The 17325-nt window shown below is 45.2% G+C and overlaps 1 protein-coding gene across 3 annotated transcripts in view; it reads right to left on the bottom strand.

Annotated features, from left to right (window-relative positions):
- PTPRM (protein tyrosine phosphatase receptor type M) overlaps positions 1-17325 on the bottom strand; it is a 657833-nt gene that overhangs the window by 475182 nt on the left and 165326 nt on the right. For all 3 annotated transcript variants that reach the window (XM_052660546.1, XM_052660547.1, XM_052660548.1), the window contains exon 2: positions 14790-14912. In XM_052660546.1, the coding sequence (XP_052516506.1) occupies positions 14790-14912 (123 nt within the window). The remainder of the gene's footprint in view (positions 1-14789; positions 14913-17325) is intronic.

The raw sequence follows: 17325 nt of genomic DNA, 5'->3' as shown, positions 1-17325 counted from the left end.
AGAGGGGTGTGGCCAGCAGGGAGATCACAGAAGGTTTAAACCTCCTCCCTGGGGTGCAGCGGCTTTTCTGCTCTTGGCTTTGTTGCGCGTATGTCATCCAAGAAAATATTGTTCTTATGTGCTGGGGAAGGTTGCTAATGATGAAGACCTTACAAAATGCAGAAATAAATAGAGGCTCTTAACCAGGCATAAGGGGGTGGGGGGTGATGGGGAGCAGAGAACACAGCTGCTAGCTGACCTGTAGAACCTGACATTGCATTTTCTCTGCATCTTGAAGTGTAGCCTGATCACAGGGGCAAGAAGCAGCCCCTACAGAGAGCAAAAAAACTGCATATCTCCACCTGCTGGGGGACTCGAGGAACTGCCCGAATTAGAAAGTGATTTGGCTACAAGTTGATTAAAATCTTATAAAGATACACTGAATCACTTTGCTGTACACCTGAAACTAATGCAACACTGTACATCAAATATTCTCCAATATAAAATGAACACTTAAAGTTCTTTAAAAAATGCATTAGTAAGAAGACAAAATATCATTCCACTTTATTTCAGGGGTAAGAAAGTGTGACTGGCCACACCAGTCACAAGTATATACTTCTGTTACTTAAAGGTTGAAATGAAAGAAAACACTCCACTTCTTGGATCAGTATGAGTCAAGCTCAGGCATTTTATAGAGAGGACTCCATCAGTGGAGGAGCCCTCCCTCTATACAGTTCTACCTAAGAAAGGAGAAGGGTGTCTCTTGGCATCTTCGGGCAGCTGTTGGTGCCTGCCACAGCCAGTGGGCAGATGGCCACTTCTGACTGTACATCACAGCCGTCAGGTCATCTTCAGTTCAGTTGCTCAGTCGTGTCCAACTCTTTGCGACCCCATGAACTGCAGCACACCAGGCCTCCCTGTCCAACACCAACTGCCAGAGTCTACCCAAACCCATGTCCACTGAGTCGGAGATGCCATCCAACCATCTCATCCTCTGTCATCCCCTTCTCCTCCTGCCCTCAATCTTTCCCAGCATCAGGGTCTTTTCAAATGACTCAGCTCTTCGCATCAGATCTTCTTAGGAAGCCTGTTAAAGCGTTCTCAGCCTGCCGGGACTCCGAATAACAAGGACTTTCTAAAGTGAGTCCCAGGCTTCAAAAGCCACCATAATGAGTAGGTAATTAGTGATTAAATTAATCCTTAGTGAGTCCCTGCCACTGCACGAGTTTAGTTTTCTTGTCTTCTATTCAGCGCGTTATTCTATTTTAAAACTTCGTCAAGGAAATACCTTCTGTCAAGGAAAACACTGCCTCTTTGCACCTAGGTTGTTCACGACATTATCGCTTGGGACACAAAAACAGTGCCTGCCCACAGCAGGTGCTGCCTAAGGGTTTACTGAAAAAGGAGAAAAGTTTCTAGTGCTAGAAAGAACTAGAAAGGTCAACCACATCTGTCTTCTTCCTCAAGCTTGAAAGTGCTCAGTCATTTCCGACTCTTCGCAACCCCGTGGACTATATAGTCCATGGAATTCTCCAGGCCAGAATACTGGAGTGGGTAGCCTCTCCCTTCTCTAGGGGATATTCGCAACTCAGGGATCAAACCCAGGTCTCCCACATCTGCCTGCAATGCAGGAGACTCTGCTTCAATTCCTGGGTCAGTAAGATCCACTGGAGAAGGGATAGGCTACCCACTCAACCACTTTTCTTGGGCTTCCCTTGTGGCTCAGCTGATAAAGAATCCTCAAGCTTAAGTATTAACTATCTCTCAAAGTTGTAAAAACCTATAAAGATCACTAGACTTCCTTGGTAACTCTTCTCATGGCTATATTAACATTAAAGTTAGGAGAGGTTTCTCCATCATGCCTTTTAGCTCAGTTCAGTTGCTCAGTCACGTCCAACTCTGCGACCCCATGGACTGCAGCACACCAGGCCCTCCCTGTCCATCACCAACTCCCGGAGTTTACTCAAACTCATGTCCATTGAGTCAGTCAATGCCTTTTAAATATTACCAAATTCTTGTTAGAATTCATGTCTTTGGAAATAAATGTATCCCCTTACATAGCAGGGCTATTGATAGGAGCTGTGTGACTGGTAGGTTCACCTAAGAATTTGTCATCAATTCCTATGCAATTTCTATCCAGCACAATTCCTAGTCACCCTGAATGATGCTCAACCATCTTTATATCACTGTGTCACTATGCACTTCATAATAAAGGGGTTGAAATTATTGTATCACAACAATATATACAACAGTTCCACAGTTTAAAATCTCAGAAGTGGCACTACTGAATGACTTTATACAGGCTTACTCATAAAGAATGAGTTTAAATAATTCACTTTATCCAACCCACTGCAGTTCAGAAAACCTATACTCAAACAATTTCAAATATATGAATATGAATCCTACTCTTAAATTTTTCTATAGCATGACACTTCATAAACCCAACTTCAGAGAACTAGTAACATTCCCAGTTATGTGGCTTTATACAATGCAACTTGTGTACATTATTTCACTTTGAATGAGTATTTATTAGAATAAGGAAAGAATATGTTGCAATAATATAAACAAACTAGTTACACTGCCTTTATTCAGAAATAAAATGTGATTTTTGACACTCAGGGATAGCTTTTTTTGCAATACAACTGACCCTTAAACAATGCAAGGGTTAGGGGTATAGACCCTCCACTCAGACAAAAGATCTGTGTATAACTTAGAGGTGGCCCTTCTGTATACGCCATTCAGGTCAGAACCGGTGATTAAACCAACCTTGACTCCTGCAGTATTGTAGTGTTTACTACGGAAAAAAAATAATCTGCATATAAGTGGAAGCACACAGTTTAAACTCATGTTGTTCAAGGATCAACTGTATTTACAAAATCCTTCCCTCTTTTTCTTTTCTTTCCAGACTCCTCCAAGCCTTTAACTGTCAATCATCAAGGGACATGTATCTCTTAAGATGGTCTAGGTTGGTGGTTCTCAGAGCATCTTCTAGAGACCCCTGAAATCCCCACGAGTTCACAAGGTCAAAACCATTTTCCTGATAATAATAGGGCATTGTTCAATTTTATTATTCTCATTTCACACTCAACTACTAACAGCTGCACATCACTGCTCTGATGTCTAATGGAATGTATGTTGATGTACTCTGTTTTCAAAATTATTCAGTTTAACATTTCAATCCAGAAAATATGAATATCAAAAGTGCTTTGGATATTCAAAAAAAATGTCCTAAGTCCAAAAAGTTTATGAATCATTCAAAAACAATCCCAAGGGACCTCCTTGCCTATTCAGTGCCTAAGACTTTGCGCTCCCAACACAAAGGGACCAGATTTGAGCCCTGGTCAGGGACTTAGATCCCACATGCCACAACTAAGAGTTCACATGTTGCAACTAAAATCCAGTGCAGCCAAATAAATGAATTAAATTAAAAATATGGGAAAAAAAAAACGTACAATGCCCAAATCTCAGGGGCTTCACACAGGAAGTTTTTCTCCCACTCGGGCATCTGCCCCCAGTGCTCAGGTGTGCATGTACGTCTGAGTGTGTTGGCAGCAGGGGGCTTTTGGGGGGGGGCATCATTTCTACATTTTGTCACTTGCGCTAAAAGCACCTGAAACACCGAGGCAAGACAAAGGGAAGACATCATGGAGAATCTGACTCTAGAAGCTTCTGCCTGAAAGGGACAGGTGTCACCTGCACACACAGCCACCAGCCACAGCAGGTGCAGCCACACTCACAACAGAGGGCACAGGGGTGCACACGCCCCCCCCTGTTTCCAGAACAGGAGAGCTGGCAGCTAGTCTCCTCCCAGGATCTCTCCCCAAAGCTATGCACCCTCCTGACCATGTATTCACAGGGCCTCAACAACCATTTCAGGAAACATGCAGAGAGATGCTATTTAAATACCACAAACATGTAGCATTTAATACCACACAAAAAACACACACACATTCACGCATCTCAATCATTTTTAATTTCAAAACAACTGCAAAACATCAAACCTGAACAAAATATGTCACCAAAGCTAGTATACAGTACTACTGTGTAAAACGAATGTTTTAAATGCCTGTTTGACTGACATGTAAAACCAATTATTCATAATCATTTGTGCCATTACCCAATGTCCAACACCTTTTCATAAGAGCAAGACCCAGATCAATTCAAATAAATTAACATTCCTGTCTGAACTGACTCATCCAGACCCAGTAACAAATTCACATGTCAATGGTGGGCTGCTCCCATGACCCATCCGCTGAAAAATACAAACTGTATCATTTTGTTTTCCAAATAACAAGCATTGATTGCAGTGTTAGAAAGGTCACTTGTCATCAGCTCAGTCATTGACCTGCTGGCAAATTGCTGCCTGTCACTCCACAGTGCGTTGGGACCAACGGGGGAGCTCAGGCACATTGTGTTTATACAGTACAATTGGGGAGGTGACACCATTTCCACAAGGTGTGTGTTTAACAGAACAGGCGTCATGGTCAGCAGAGATGGGAAGATTCGGAAGCAGCAGGAAAGGGCTGACTGTGGGAGTGGGCTCATCCCTTCCCAAGACGACGACCTCCCACCCCCCCCTCCCCCGCCCGGCCCTCCTGCATCCACCAAGAACTCATTGATTCCTCCTATTTGCTTCAAAATTGCCTGGACCAAACCCAGTCTATGCCTCCAAGCCTTATGCCAAAGATTTCAATATTCTGTACATTTTCTCTGGGTCACAGAAGAAAAGATGCTCCCTAGAAGGCGCCAGGGAAAAAATCAAATTAAGAAGCAGCTCTGCATTAGAAAACCTGAAGCACTCAAATAAGAAGAGGATATTGGAAACACCAACTTTCCGGGGCATCCTCTAGGAGGGTGCCAGTGTATTGGCGTGTGGCCCTGTGCATCTGGCATAGAGTTGGCAGAGTAATCAATTATCTGGGTGTGCCACCCACCACCGAGGGGAGCGAGGATGTCCAGCCGACAGTTAATTAAATAGCCGTATTTATTTCCCTTTCAGCCACTTAAGCTTTCAAATTTCACTTTAAGATATAATTTATCATCATCTCCTCGGATAAAATCTCAGTCAACTATGCATTAAAGGCCACTTATTTAAAATAATGATCTGCACAATCATTTCACAGAGCTTGCCAAGAAATTCTTTATGAATTTTTCTGTGCTCAGTCCCAGATTATGGACAGGAGACAAATGAATGCAAGTATGTATCCAAAAATAAAATGTAATAACTCCTTATGTGTCTTCTTACAAAGTTCCAGTTAGCCACCAAAATAGCTGCCAATGGGACAACGATCTTTATAGTTGGTTCACCCACTGAGGCATAAGACTGCAGCGTGAAGCATCCATCCCATTTTAGAAAGCCCTAAAATTAATTCTCTGAAGTGTGTCACTTACATCGGCCCATCAGCTCCACTAAACCTCTCCAGGAAAGACCAAGAAATCATGCAGAGATGCTCAGAAGAGAAAACAGGGGTCAACTTGGGTTTTTTAAATATAAATATTTTCAGTGAAATTTGACAGGATAGCTTTTTGCCAAAGAGGCATTCATGGATGAGAATCATGTTGGTATAAAGTCAGAGAAGCTCTCTGTTTCGTTTCCTGTTTCTATTGCAAATTTTGCTTAGTTTTGAAACTATAGAAAAGTTGAAAAAGTAGCGTGATAAATGCTCATATCGACTTCACCCAGATTTGACAACTGTTCACACCTTTCCAGGTGGCGCTAGTGGTAAAGAACCTGCCTGCTAATGCAGGAGATGTAAAAGACGCAGGTTCAGTCCCTCCTGGGTCTGGAAGATCCCCTGGAGAAGGAAATGGCTATCCACTCCAGTATTCCTGCCTGGAGAATTCCACGGACAGTGAAGCCTGGCGGGCTACAGTCCATGGAGTCACAAAGAGTTAGACATGACTGAAGCAACTTAGCATGCACACACAACATGTTACCACGTGTGCACACATACTCTGTCACACACACACACACTTGTAACATAAATCTTCTAAGAACTAGGGAATTCTCCTACATATTTCTCTGCTTTGTGATACTTATTTACTAACCAAGTTTTCTTCTTCTATTTTTTTCTGCTCCCTCGTATGAGAGATTCTTTCTCTCTGTTCATACAGTCAGTTTGCTTCTTGCTGCCTCTAATCAGAAATCAGGAGTCACACTGCCTCCTTCCTAGGAATCCTCCACCAGCTCAGGGTGGCTTCTGTGAAGGTGCGGGGTCCTTCCTCCAGCCTCGCCCCCCAGCCCCCTCTTCCCTGTCCACGATGCCTGCAGTCCCAACCCTCTGCAGCTCCTGTGCCCTGCCCTCGGCCAGCACTGCCTCAGACAGGGCGCTCTTTCCACCCGGCCTGCCCCCTGCTCTGGCCTGCTCCTCATGCTCCCCTGGACCCTCTTGGGTGCCGCCTCCTCCTGGAGGCCTTCTGCCGGCCTTCTGCCCCTGGCCTCTGACTGGGAAGCAGACAGGCCCCCACTAGAGCTGGCAGAAGCTCTGGGAGACTGGCCCCACATCATCACTACATCCAGTGCCCAGAGCGCACCCAGGGCCTCACAGGCTGGAGCCTCAAAGAGAGAAGGGTCTTCATCTCCCTCTTGGTCTTATGGTGAAAAGAACAAGCCATGCTCAACTAGTTCATCTTTGAATGTATTCATTCTCTTCTGCTTCTTGAACCACGGAAGGCCCCGAGGTGCTAAAAGGAGACCTCGCCCCTGTGAAGGTCTGGCCTGACGCAGGCTGGAGACGGGGGTGACCAGAGCCCCTGGCCACACAGAATGGCCCAGGCACTCCCCACGCCAGTGTCTGCGTGAGGGCAGCTTCACGCCACTGTCCATCTGCCAGCCAGCATCCCAGCGGCCCACCCCAAACCCCTCTAACCCAAACATCTACCCTCCATCAAAAGAGGCTGCCGCCGGCTGGACCTGAGGGCAAGACGACCTCAGGCCACGGGTTCTCCGGTCTTCAGCCCAGCCCCACCCACGACCCCTCTGCCGTCCAAGGTAGCTCAGAAGACTGCAAGACTGTTCCTTCTCTCCAGCCTCCTTCATTCCAACAGCAGGGCCCGGCCCAGCTCCAGGGCACCTGCACAGCAAACAGAGGAAACGGGGGTGCCCGCCAGCTCCTGGGTGTGCAGGTCTCAGCCCGGCGATCGCAGCTGCCTGGTGTCCCATGCCCCTGGAGCCCAGCCCTCGTCCCTCTCGCCCTTCCTCCACTCAGACTCAGAGAGATTTACAGTTTCTGTCACCACTGGTCTGCCTGTTTATTTCATTACTTGCTCTCACATAACCCATGATGTCATCCTGTGCAATTTTACGGGAACTTAACCAAGAAATAAACCTATGTTAAAAATGTATATATTTATAGATACAGGCTGACTTGCATACTTTTTAGCAAATATTTAAGAAATAGCCAGCCACTTTTTGTAACAGTTTCCAATCAGACAAGACAGGAATTTAGGATAAATCTAAAGGAGAGCATTCATGGGAACACTGAATATAAATTATTGAAATAAGTAGTCTTACAGAATACACTGGCTCCCTTGGAACACTTAATTATTAAAAATCCAGACACTTTTCAAAAGAAGACTTTTTAAGTACTTATAATATTTTTTACCACGAAGTTAAACTTATTAAGAAAAATGTGTGATATAAGTGACAGGACAATTATACCAAATCCCACCATCCTGGCAAAAAAGGTTTACATTTTAATGGGCTTCTTTTAGCTTTCTATTTAATCCATACAGAAATTATACCTTTTGTTTCTTATTTGGTATCACTTAGAATGGCACCCCACTCCAGTACTCTCGCCTGGAAAATCCCGTGGACAGAGGAGCCTGGTGGGCTGCAGTCCATGGGGTCGCTGGGAGTCAGACACGACTGAGCGACTTCACTTTCACTTTTCACTTTCATGCACTGGAGAAGGAAATGGCAACCCACTCCAGTGTTCTTGCCTGGAGAATCCCAGGGACGGGGGAGCCTGGTGGGCTGCTGTCTCTGGGGTTGCAGAGAGTCGGACACAACTGAAGCGACTTAGCAGCAGCAGCAGCAGCAGAAGAGAAAATAAGAAATCAGCAGAAACTACCCACTTCACAGAGTTCAAATTAAGCTAAGAGATGGATTCATGCCAACTGCTCCTGAAAGGTCACTTAATAACGATAAAAGGAGGACTCTTCTTGAACGCCGTGCTGGGCCAGGTAGGAGGCAAAGCTCCTCAAGTGGACCATTTGGTCTCCCCTGGTCAATCGCCTCATGAGGTGGGTTTTATATGCCTTCCCAAGGCCTCAGGGCCTCTGTAGGGCTGATGGTCCCCTGCCCACAGACCAGCCCCCAGGTCTTTGTCCCTGCTCTTCCCTTTGGGAGGCCCTGGCCTCCTGTCCCCGAGGGTACCCCATCTTTGCTCAGAGAGCAGCTGTTCTTATCTGCTGCTCCCATCCCTCGCTAAGCCCTTGTCCTGTTCAGTTTTCCTTCACGGCTCTTAGCATGTCTCCCCATGGTGCTATAAAGTGAAACTTGCTCAGCCGTGTCTGACCCCAGGGACTGTAGCCCACCAGGCCCCTCTGTCCATGGAAATCTCCAGGCCAGAATACTGGAGTGGATAGCCGTTCCCTTCTCCAGGGGATCTTCCCAACTCAGGGAACGAACCCAGGTCTTCCACATGGTAGGGAGATTCTTTACCATCGGAGCCACCAAGTCTGTCTGCTTATCAGCTGCCTGCCTTCTGCCTCTGGGGGACTCATTCAGCAGAGGGAAGACTCCACTGTTGCCGCTGCAGCCCTGACAGTCAGGCCCTTGGCCACCATGCCACAAATGCGGACAACTAACTCGTCCTACACCCGTGAGGAGACTGGGGACCCAAGAGCTAAAGAGCCTGGCGAGGTCCATGACTGTGAAGACCCAGAGCCAGAATCTGACCCGGAGGGGGCAGAGCCCCACAAGGAGAACCTCTGTGCCCATGTCAAGGCAATCCACACAGCTCCCACCTGGAATGAAGGCTGCCCCCACCCCCACCAGATGCCCGTGCTCTGGTGGGACGTTTACCCTCAACACTCAAAACAGCAAAACGGGTGGGGAAGGCAATGGCAACCCACTCCAGTACTCTTGCCTGGAAAATTCCATGGATGGAGGAGCCTGGTAGGCTGCAGTCCATGAGAGTCCATAAGAGTTGGACAGGACTGAGCGACTTCACTTTCACTTTTCACTTTCATGCATTAGAGAAGGAAATGGCAACCCACTCCAGTGTTCTTGCCTGGAGAATCCCAGGGACGGGGGAGCCTGGTGGGCTGCCGTCTCTGGGGTCGCACAGAGTCGGACACGACTGAAGCGACTTAGCAGCAGCAGCAGCAGCAGCATAAGCCTGGGGCAGGTGCACTTTCTCTGAATTTGAGTCCTAATAAGGTGTAAAACAGAGATAATGCCATCTGACCTCCCAAGACCATCACAAAAATCAGAGGATGCACAGCAAAGAAGTAAGTGCTAGCAACGGCTAGGAGTTATTTGGGTGCGCAAGATTACTTTGGTTGATAAGGGAGAATTACCAGAAGACACAGTGCTGCCACTTGCCTGAGATTGTGATAGATATATATATATTGGCTCAGCTTTTGTTTTTTGTGTCTTTTTAAGAGACAGCACAGCCAAGAAATCTAAATTTGATGCTACCCCGATGAACTGAATTGTATATTACCTTTTACGTTTTTACATTCAGAAAGTCATTAATGAGTGAGGGGAAACATGGTCTTATAGGATCTGGTCTTTTGGCAATGCAAGAATCACCTCACCAGAATGTGGGAGCATTGTCGGCGAAGGCATCCTTTTTGGGTTCACTCAGTGATGAAGCCCAAGCCTCTAGAATGATGCCTTGTACAGAGCAGGTGTTCAATAAATAATTGTGAATGTTGACAGATTCAAAGAATGAATGAGATAATTAAACAACTGTGTGACTGCTCTGTGCCAAAAATATTACCCACTAGATACACACTGAAATTTAAGGAGGAAACATGTCTTTTCAAGCCCAAAGTCGTCTGGTCTTTGTCGCTCAGTCTGAAGTGTGAATACACTGGGACATCTTCCCCAATAAGAGGAAAGGATGCCTGATGAATGTGCCCCACGAGGAAACTGCAGTTCCTCTCACTGTTAATCTATCATTTTTCCCAAAACAAATATATGCAGGCAATTTTTTTTTCTATTTTCTGGGTCATCGAGCTAAGAGTCTACCTTGCTCCTACATCCTGCACAGGCCTCTCTCTGCCTTTCACATGGGCAGCCACGGAAATGACTTAATCCTCACTCACAGCACCTGCATTAAGATTGGCAACCCTGCCATTACCAATTTGCATTATGTAAAACCAAGATGTGGGGGCCATGTGAGGTTGCCCAGGAAGCACACTGCAAAACCTGGAAGAGCACTGAGGTTTTTCCAGTACTAAGGCCCCATTTCCCCTGGAGAAAGAAATGGCAATCCACTCCAGTATTCTCGCCTGGAGAATCCCATGGACGGAGAAGCCTAGCAGGTTACAGCCCACGGGGTCACAAAGAGTCGGACACGACTGAGCGACTTCACCTCACCTCACCTCAAGGCCCCATTTATTTCATTATAGCCTTCTAAGAGGTTATTTATACCATGGGGGTACAAATGCCTTTCTTCTTGGGCTTCCCAGATAGCTCAGTTGGTAAAGAATCCACCTGCAATGCAGGAGACCGCGGTTTGATTCTTGGATCGGGAAAATCTGCTGGAGAAGGGATGAGCTACCCACTCCGGTATTCTTAGGCTTCCCTTGTGGCTCAGCTGGTTAAGAATCCACCTGAAATGTGGGAGACCTGGGTTTGATCCCTGGGTTGGGAAGATCCCCTGGAGAAGGGAAAGGCTACCCACTCCAGCATTTTGGCCTAGAGAATTCCATGGATACAGTCCATGGGGTTGCAAAGAGCTGGACATGACCGAGCAACTTTCACTATTCACTATGGTTGTAAGCTGCCTTTAATTTTTCAATAAGGGAAAGGCTACCCACTCCAGCATTTTGGCCTAGAGAATTCCATGGATACAGTCCATGGGGTTGCAAAGAGTTGGACATGACTGAGCAACTTTCACTATTCACTATGGTTGTAAGCTGCCTTTAATTTTTCAATATTATGGATGAAATTATTTTCTATTTAAAATTTTACTTATTTATTTGTTTTTGGCTGCATGGGGTCTTTGTTGTTGCGCACAGACTTTCCCTAGGTGCAGTGAGCGGGGCTTACTCTCTAGTTCGGCTTTCTCACTGCGGCAGAGCACAGGCTCCAGGGCATGGGCTCAGTAGTCGTGGCACATGGGTTTAGCTGCTCTATGTGGGATCAATCCTCCTGGACTGGGGACTGAACCCATGTTCCCTGCATTGCAAGGTGGACTCTTTACCACTGGACCACCAGGGAAGCCCCATGGATGAACTTATTCTTTAAATTTTTTTATAAACAGGATCACACTTCTAATACATAAGATATGGAGCATGTTAAATATTCATTTCATAAAACTGGAGCCCTGAGGTCCAAAAACACATACTTTAACAATATAAAAAAACATTAACCATTGTCAACTTGTATGGATATTTCTGTACCATGAAATAATCAATACCTTTTAGTCTACATGTGAAATCACATGATGCACTGCAATACATAAAGTGATTGGATTTGATATCACTTACATGCAGAATCCAAAAAAAATGGTACAAACGAACCTATTTACAGAACAGAAAGACAGTCACAGATGTAGAAAACAAACTTATGGTTACCAAGGTGGAGGAGGAGGAGGGATAAATTTGGATATTGGGATTGACATACACACAATACTATAATATAAAATGGATAACTAATAAGAACTCGCTATAGGGACTTCCCCGGAGAAGGCACTGGCACCCCACTCCAGTACTCTTGCCTGGAAAATCCCATGGACAGAGGAGCCTGGTAGGCTGGAGTCCATGGGGTCGCTAAGAGTCGGACACGACTAAGCGACTTCACTTTCACTTTTCACTTTCATGCTTTGGAGAAGGAAATGGCAACCCACTCCAGTGTTCTTGCCTGGAGAATCCCAGGGACAGGGGAGCCTGGTGGGCTGCCGTCTATGGGGTCGCACAGAGTCAGACACGACTGAAGCGACTTAGCAGCAGCAGCAGCAGCAGAATGACTTCCCTGGCAGCCCTGTGGTTGGGACTGAGCCTTCCGATGAAGAAGGTGTGGGTTTCATCCCTGGTTGTGTAGCTAAGAGCCCACATGCAAAAGTCCTAATATGAACCCCCAAGTTTTCTATTAATCAACAGAAGAGGAATAAATTCAGGAGGAATATTTAAAATGCCTCCACTTCATTCTTCCAAAGGCAGAAGGGCCTTCAAAGGCCAAAACTTTGCAAAGTCACTTCACCTGTGTTGCTTCAATTACCCCACCGATTGCTCCACAGCACAGCCGGTCTTTGGGTGGGTTATCATCTTTGCAATGGCCTCAGCTAGAAACCCACCCTTTCTGTGTTTAAAGCCTGGACAGCTTGGTCTGAGATGGTCTTATGGGACATCACAAAGAAGAAAAGGATGAATGGTAACAAGAAGCTATTCCTTGCCCTCCTTTGTAGAGAGAGGTAGGCCATCCTGTAACAAAAATAGAGCCAGCGGAGGCTGCTGAAGATCCAGCATTACTGAGGCTCTTTTGTAAAAGTCGGCGTTTCCAAGTCAGGCTTCAATCTAAAGGACCACGAAAATGAAACCAAGTACCTACTGTGGAGAATTACAAAATGTTCACCAAATTTGAAAATAACAAACAAAGAAAACCCAGGTTCACTCCTGTGGAGAAAACGCCCAAGACTGAGTCTGAGTATCCTCCCAGCCTCCCTGGACCCAGGCTCGAGAGAGAGACTGAAACGGAGCAGGACCCTGTGTCCTTGTCCCCCCACCCCCGTCCTCTGCCTGCCTCCTGTCTGTGGGAAACTTCAGGCAAAGGATACATTTATTCAGAGCAGTGAGAGATGCTGAAACAAAGGAAAACAGCCGAAGGAGACTAAATAATAATAATGTAGCAATTAAGCATAGTCAAGGACCTTCAGTTCTTTCTCAGGGGCTATAGATGATATTCTGAGCCATATCCTGGGAGCTGTCTCGTAGATACCAAAGCACCAGGTGGAGAAGTTAACCACACCGTGACCAGACTGTACCCAGGACATGAGCTGCCACAATGCTGAGACCTGACTAAAAGAAATGGGAACAAATGGACCCTGGAACTGAGATTAACTGTACTTGAAACAACCATGGTGTTGCTGGTCAGACCATTGATGACCGATTCGAAGATGACTGTTAGAGAGGACTGTGCTGTTTCTGCATGTAACCCCTTTCCCCACTCCATCTATAAAAGCTCTCACCCCCTGCTTGTGGGGACAGAGAGTCAGTCTTTGGACAGATGTCCACCACCCTGCCCGTCCCCCTTGTCAGCATCTAAAATAAAGCAAGCTTTCCTTTCCACCAACCTGGCCTGTTTACTGGTTTTTTGAGGGCCAAGCACCTAACTCCACACACACATACTCTTTCATTAAGAGCAGGTGAGAACAAAGGCCTTCAAGGTGAGAAGCCACTTGGGAGAGGTCAGCTCCCCCGAGGGGGGCTGCTATGTGCCCCCTCCAGCTCACCATCACTGACAAGAATGAAACCAGATCAGACTGGAGAAACAACTAAAGAACCACTGACTCAAACACAACAGTCAAAAGCACTTACTTACATGAGAAAGAGAGAGACAGAGGAGGAGATGGTCAGCTGTGGGGAAGTCATCAAGAACTAGGATAGATTTGAGGTCCAGTTTAAACCACAGTGCTCAGGAGCTTAAGGTTCCTCTCTTTGAAGTTATAAGGAGTTAAACGTGGGAAGGAGGTGGGAAGAACGTGGTGGGCATCATAATTGTGAAAGTTTCACCAAACAACATTAAACCCTACTTCATGTTCACAAGCTACCTTTCCAAGATTACTTAATAAATGTAAAGATTGCTACATTTAGATACATGAATGAAGACCTCAATAGCCACTTAAAAAGTATAAAAATTGTGCTTTATCTGAAACCCAAATTAGAATAACATCTCTTTCAGCTTGAATCCTGAATGGGGTACACTCATCACCCCATTTGTTAAGTGAATCTGCACATCTAACATTTTAAAGGGATGGGCAACGCACAGCCTAAAGTCAGTGTCTATTAAAATGATCAACCTCTAATCTGATCAGAGTCCATAAGTCATCATCTTCCTGCTCTTCCTTACAAAGAAGAAGTAGAATCTTGCTGGTCAAATGTTTCTCACTCATCAGAAAACTTACTAAGCGTTTCTACAGTGGAAAAAGGATCCACATGTATGCAGACCTTTTTATCCAAATACTTTCAAGACCACGAGCATCTTCCTAGATTCCCCAGGTGCAAGGTGAATCACCTCCCCAGGTCTCCTATTTGTGATGGAGGCTTTGTTATCTGGATTCCCCAGCTAGAGTTCTAACTACCAGACACATTTGCCAGAAGAGACATCAATCTATTTCCCATAATTTCTGCTTCCCGGGAAAGGATCCCATTGGGTGATGCTCATTAACCTAGCAAGGATGAATCCAAAGATAAAAGAAGTAAACTTTAATTAGACTTTAAAGGTAGAGATACAAGGGTCAACTCTCTGTCATTGGTTCTCTTGAACCATCCTTATAAGATAACCAGCCTTCGCCACCAAACTCAAAACCCAACACCCTCACTCATTTGACCAGCACCCAGGGGACACTGACTGTGATATTAAGACTCTTCTGCACCTTTGTTTTTAAAAAGAGAACTTAAAACTGAGAGCAAACCTGATGGCATCCATGGGTCAGAGGTTGGTTTGGTCAAGGTGTTCACTTGCTCCCAGTTGAAGTCATCATCTACAGCCTGACTGTATCCACACGTGCTGTAAGGCTCATCAAAGAGGCAACCACCTAAAATGTAAAAGAAGGGAGAGTGATATTAATAATGATGAAACTTCTGGGATAAGCTACAATGACTGCAGGGAACCGTAAACCCACGGTTGATGCTCAACTCAATTTGACCCTGACCCCATTGCATCCTAAGTAAGTGTTATCTGAGTACTAGTCATGCCTTGTCAATAATTCTAAATTATATTGTTTCCCAAAAAGACTCTGACATCTTTATAATAGCCACTCAGTTGTGTCTGACTCTTTGTGACACTTTGGACTGAAGCCCACAAGGCTCCTTTAGCCATGGGATTCTCCAGGCCAAAATACTGGAGTGAGCTGCCATGCCCTCCTCCAGGGAATCTTCCAGACCCAGGGACTGAACCCGTGTCTCCTGTGTCTCCTGCGCGACAAGTGGATTCTTTACCCGCGAAGCATTGGGGCAGCCCAGTTGAAAGTAAAAATGAAGCAAATTTGTAATTCATATTTTCCAGATTCATATGAAGTTGGCATAATTGACCTTGTGTTCAAAACTTTAATAGAACCATCTTAGGTGTTCAACATGTCTTCAAAAGAAAAACAAATGATAATTTGTCCAAAAAATGAAAAGAGAAATACTTCCATCATAACACTGGGCATGCTGGTCAGGGACAAAACAGTAAAGATTGTAGACCTTGCTTGAAAAATATTTGTCTAAGGATTATTCTAAATCTAATGCAAAAATGGGTTTTGCTTTAATACCTTGGAGATTTGAAGTCTCAAAATTAAAAGAGATTATAAATTTGCTTACAGTCCACACAATTTTTAAAGGCAAGGATAAATTCAAAATTAAACATGGGGTAAACATCTGCTGGATGTTGAAGCTAAAAATGAAGCTATTTAAATAAAGAAACAGAGAATAAAAGAAAACGCAGTATATGCAAAGCAGGTCCGCTGTCTCAGCATCTGGGGACACACTGATGATTCAAAAAGTCCCGCTCACATCCTCTCCAATGTCTCTTGTTACCCTGGATTATTATAGCCTCAAGTCTTTCCCCCAATGTTTCACATTGCCAAAGTGAAGGATTATATCAATCATCTTAATTATCATGAAAATTCTACTGCCCATTATCATAGAATGTTATTAATTATGTCAATTTAAAAGATTAATTATAATCACTTGCCAATGATGAGAACTGAGGGTCTGGTCAAGAAAACACAAGTGTAAGAATATAATTTCACTGTGGCTGTACCGTATGCCTTGGCAGCAAGAAGATAAATAAAATAATAATAATAAAGTAGTTGCACAAACTCAGACATAGGGTCCCCTAGTCCAATTTCCATCCACTTGCTTACATCAGTTCTACAACCTTCTAGACAGACAGACAGCTTCCAAACAGGCGTGTGTGCCCACTCCTGTCTGACTCTTTGCGACCCCACAGACTGTAGCCCATCAGGCTCCTCTGTCCATGGGATTCTACAAGCAAGAATACTGGAGTGGGGTAGCCACTTCCATCTCCAGGGGATCTTCCCAACTCAGGGATAGAACCCGCACCTCCAGCACCCCTTTTATCAGCAAGCAGAATCTGGGAAGCCATCTGAACAGGTGGGCACCCAGAATTTAGAAAACATCCCTCTGATTGTAGATGACTCCTTTAAAAAGGCCCAAATGCAGCTTCCTGCATCTATCTTAGCTTACCCATCTATCCTAGCTCTTCCCTGTGAAGAAACAGTGAAAAATCCCCATTCTTATACAAGAAAGCTATTTAAAAAGAGCTGTCAAGTTCTATGTTTTTGCTTCTCCAAGCAAAACATGCTTTGCTCCCCTCCCTCCCTCCCAATAAAAGGCTCTCAGACCTTCACCATGAAGGCAGGTGTCCTAAACACTGTCGCGTTTATCAGCACTCATCTAAACCAGGGACTCCCAGTACTGCAGCCCCAGTTCGACTGACTACTTCCCTTGACCTCTTGCTCTGTTAACAGCCTGAGCTGAGCGCTGGCCCATCCTGGAATCCCACACGTTTCCTCATACCACTGCCATCAAGCCACTTCTACCCTCTGCAATAAGGGAGGTGACTTTCTACATTTTCCCTTTCTAAACCCCATCTCTGTTGTCAGTACATCTCTCCAGCCTGGTGAGAGCTTCTGCAATCCTGATTTTGTCATTCAGGTGTTAAGTTATCCTACCTAGGTCTGGGTTATCTGCAAGTTTGATGAAGCATGCTTGCTGTCTGCCTCCAAATCACTGATAAAAGATGTTCAAGGGACCTTGGGCCATTTTAAGAAGTGTCCCTCCTCTTTCACTCTTTGTATTAAGTCACTAGCTCCAGTGGCCCTGGACACCATCTTCTGTAACACTTTTAACAGAACTGCCCAATTAAAGATTCTGTTGGGAACAGAAAACTCATTATAAAGACACAGCATTAACTCAATACTTCACCTTGACAACAACTGGTAA

The sequence above is a fragment of the Budorcas taxicolor genome, chromosome 22 (genome assembly GCF_023091745.1).
Source record: "Budorcas taxicolor isolate Tak-1 chromosome 22, Takin1.1, whole genome shotgun sequence".
Taxonomy (NCBI): domain Eukaryota; kingdom Metazoa; phylum Chordata; class Mammalia; order Artiodactyla; family Bovidae; genus Budorcas; species Budorcas taxicolor.
The sequence above is the reverse complement of the archived record's forward strand: the minus strand, read 5'-3'. Positions and strand labels throughout refer to the sequence as shown.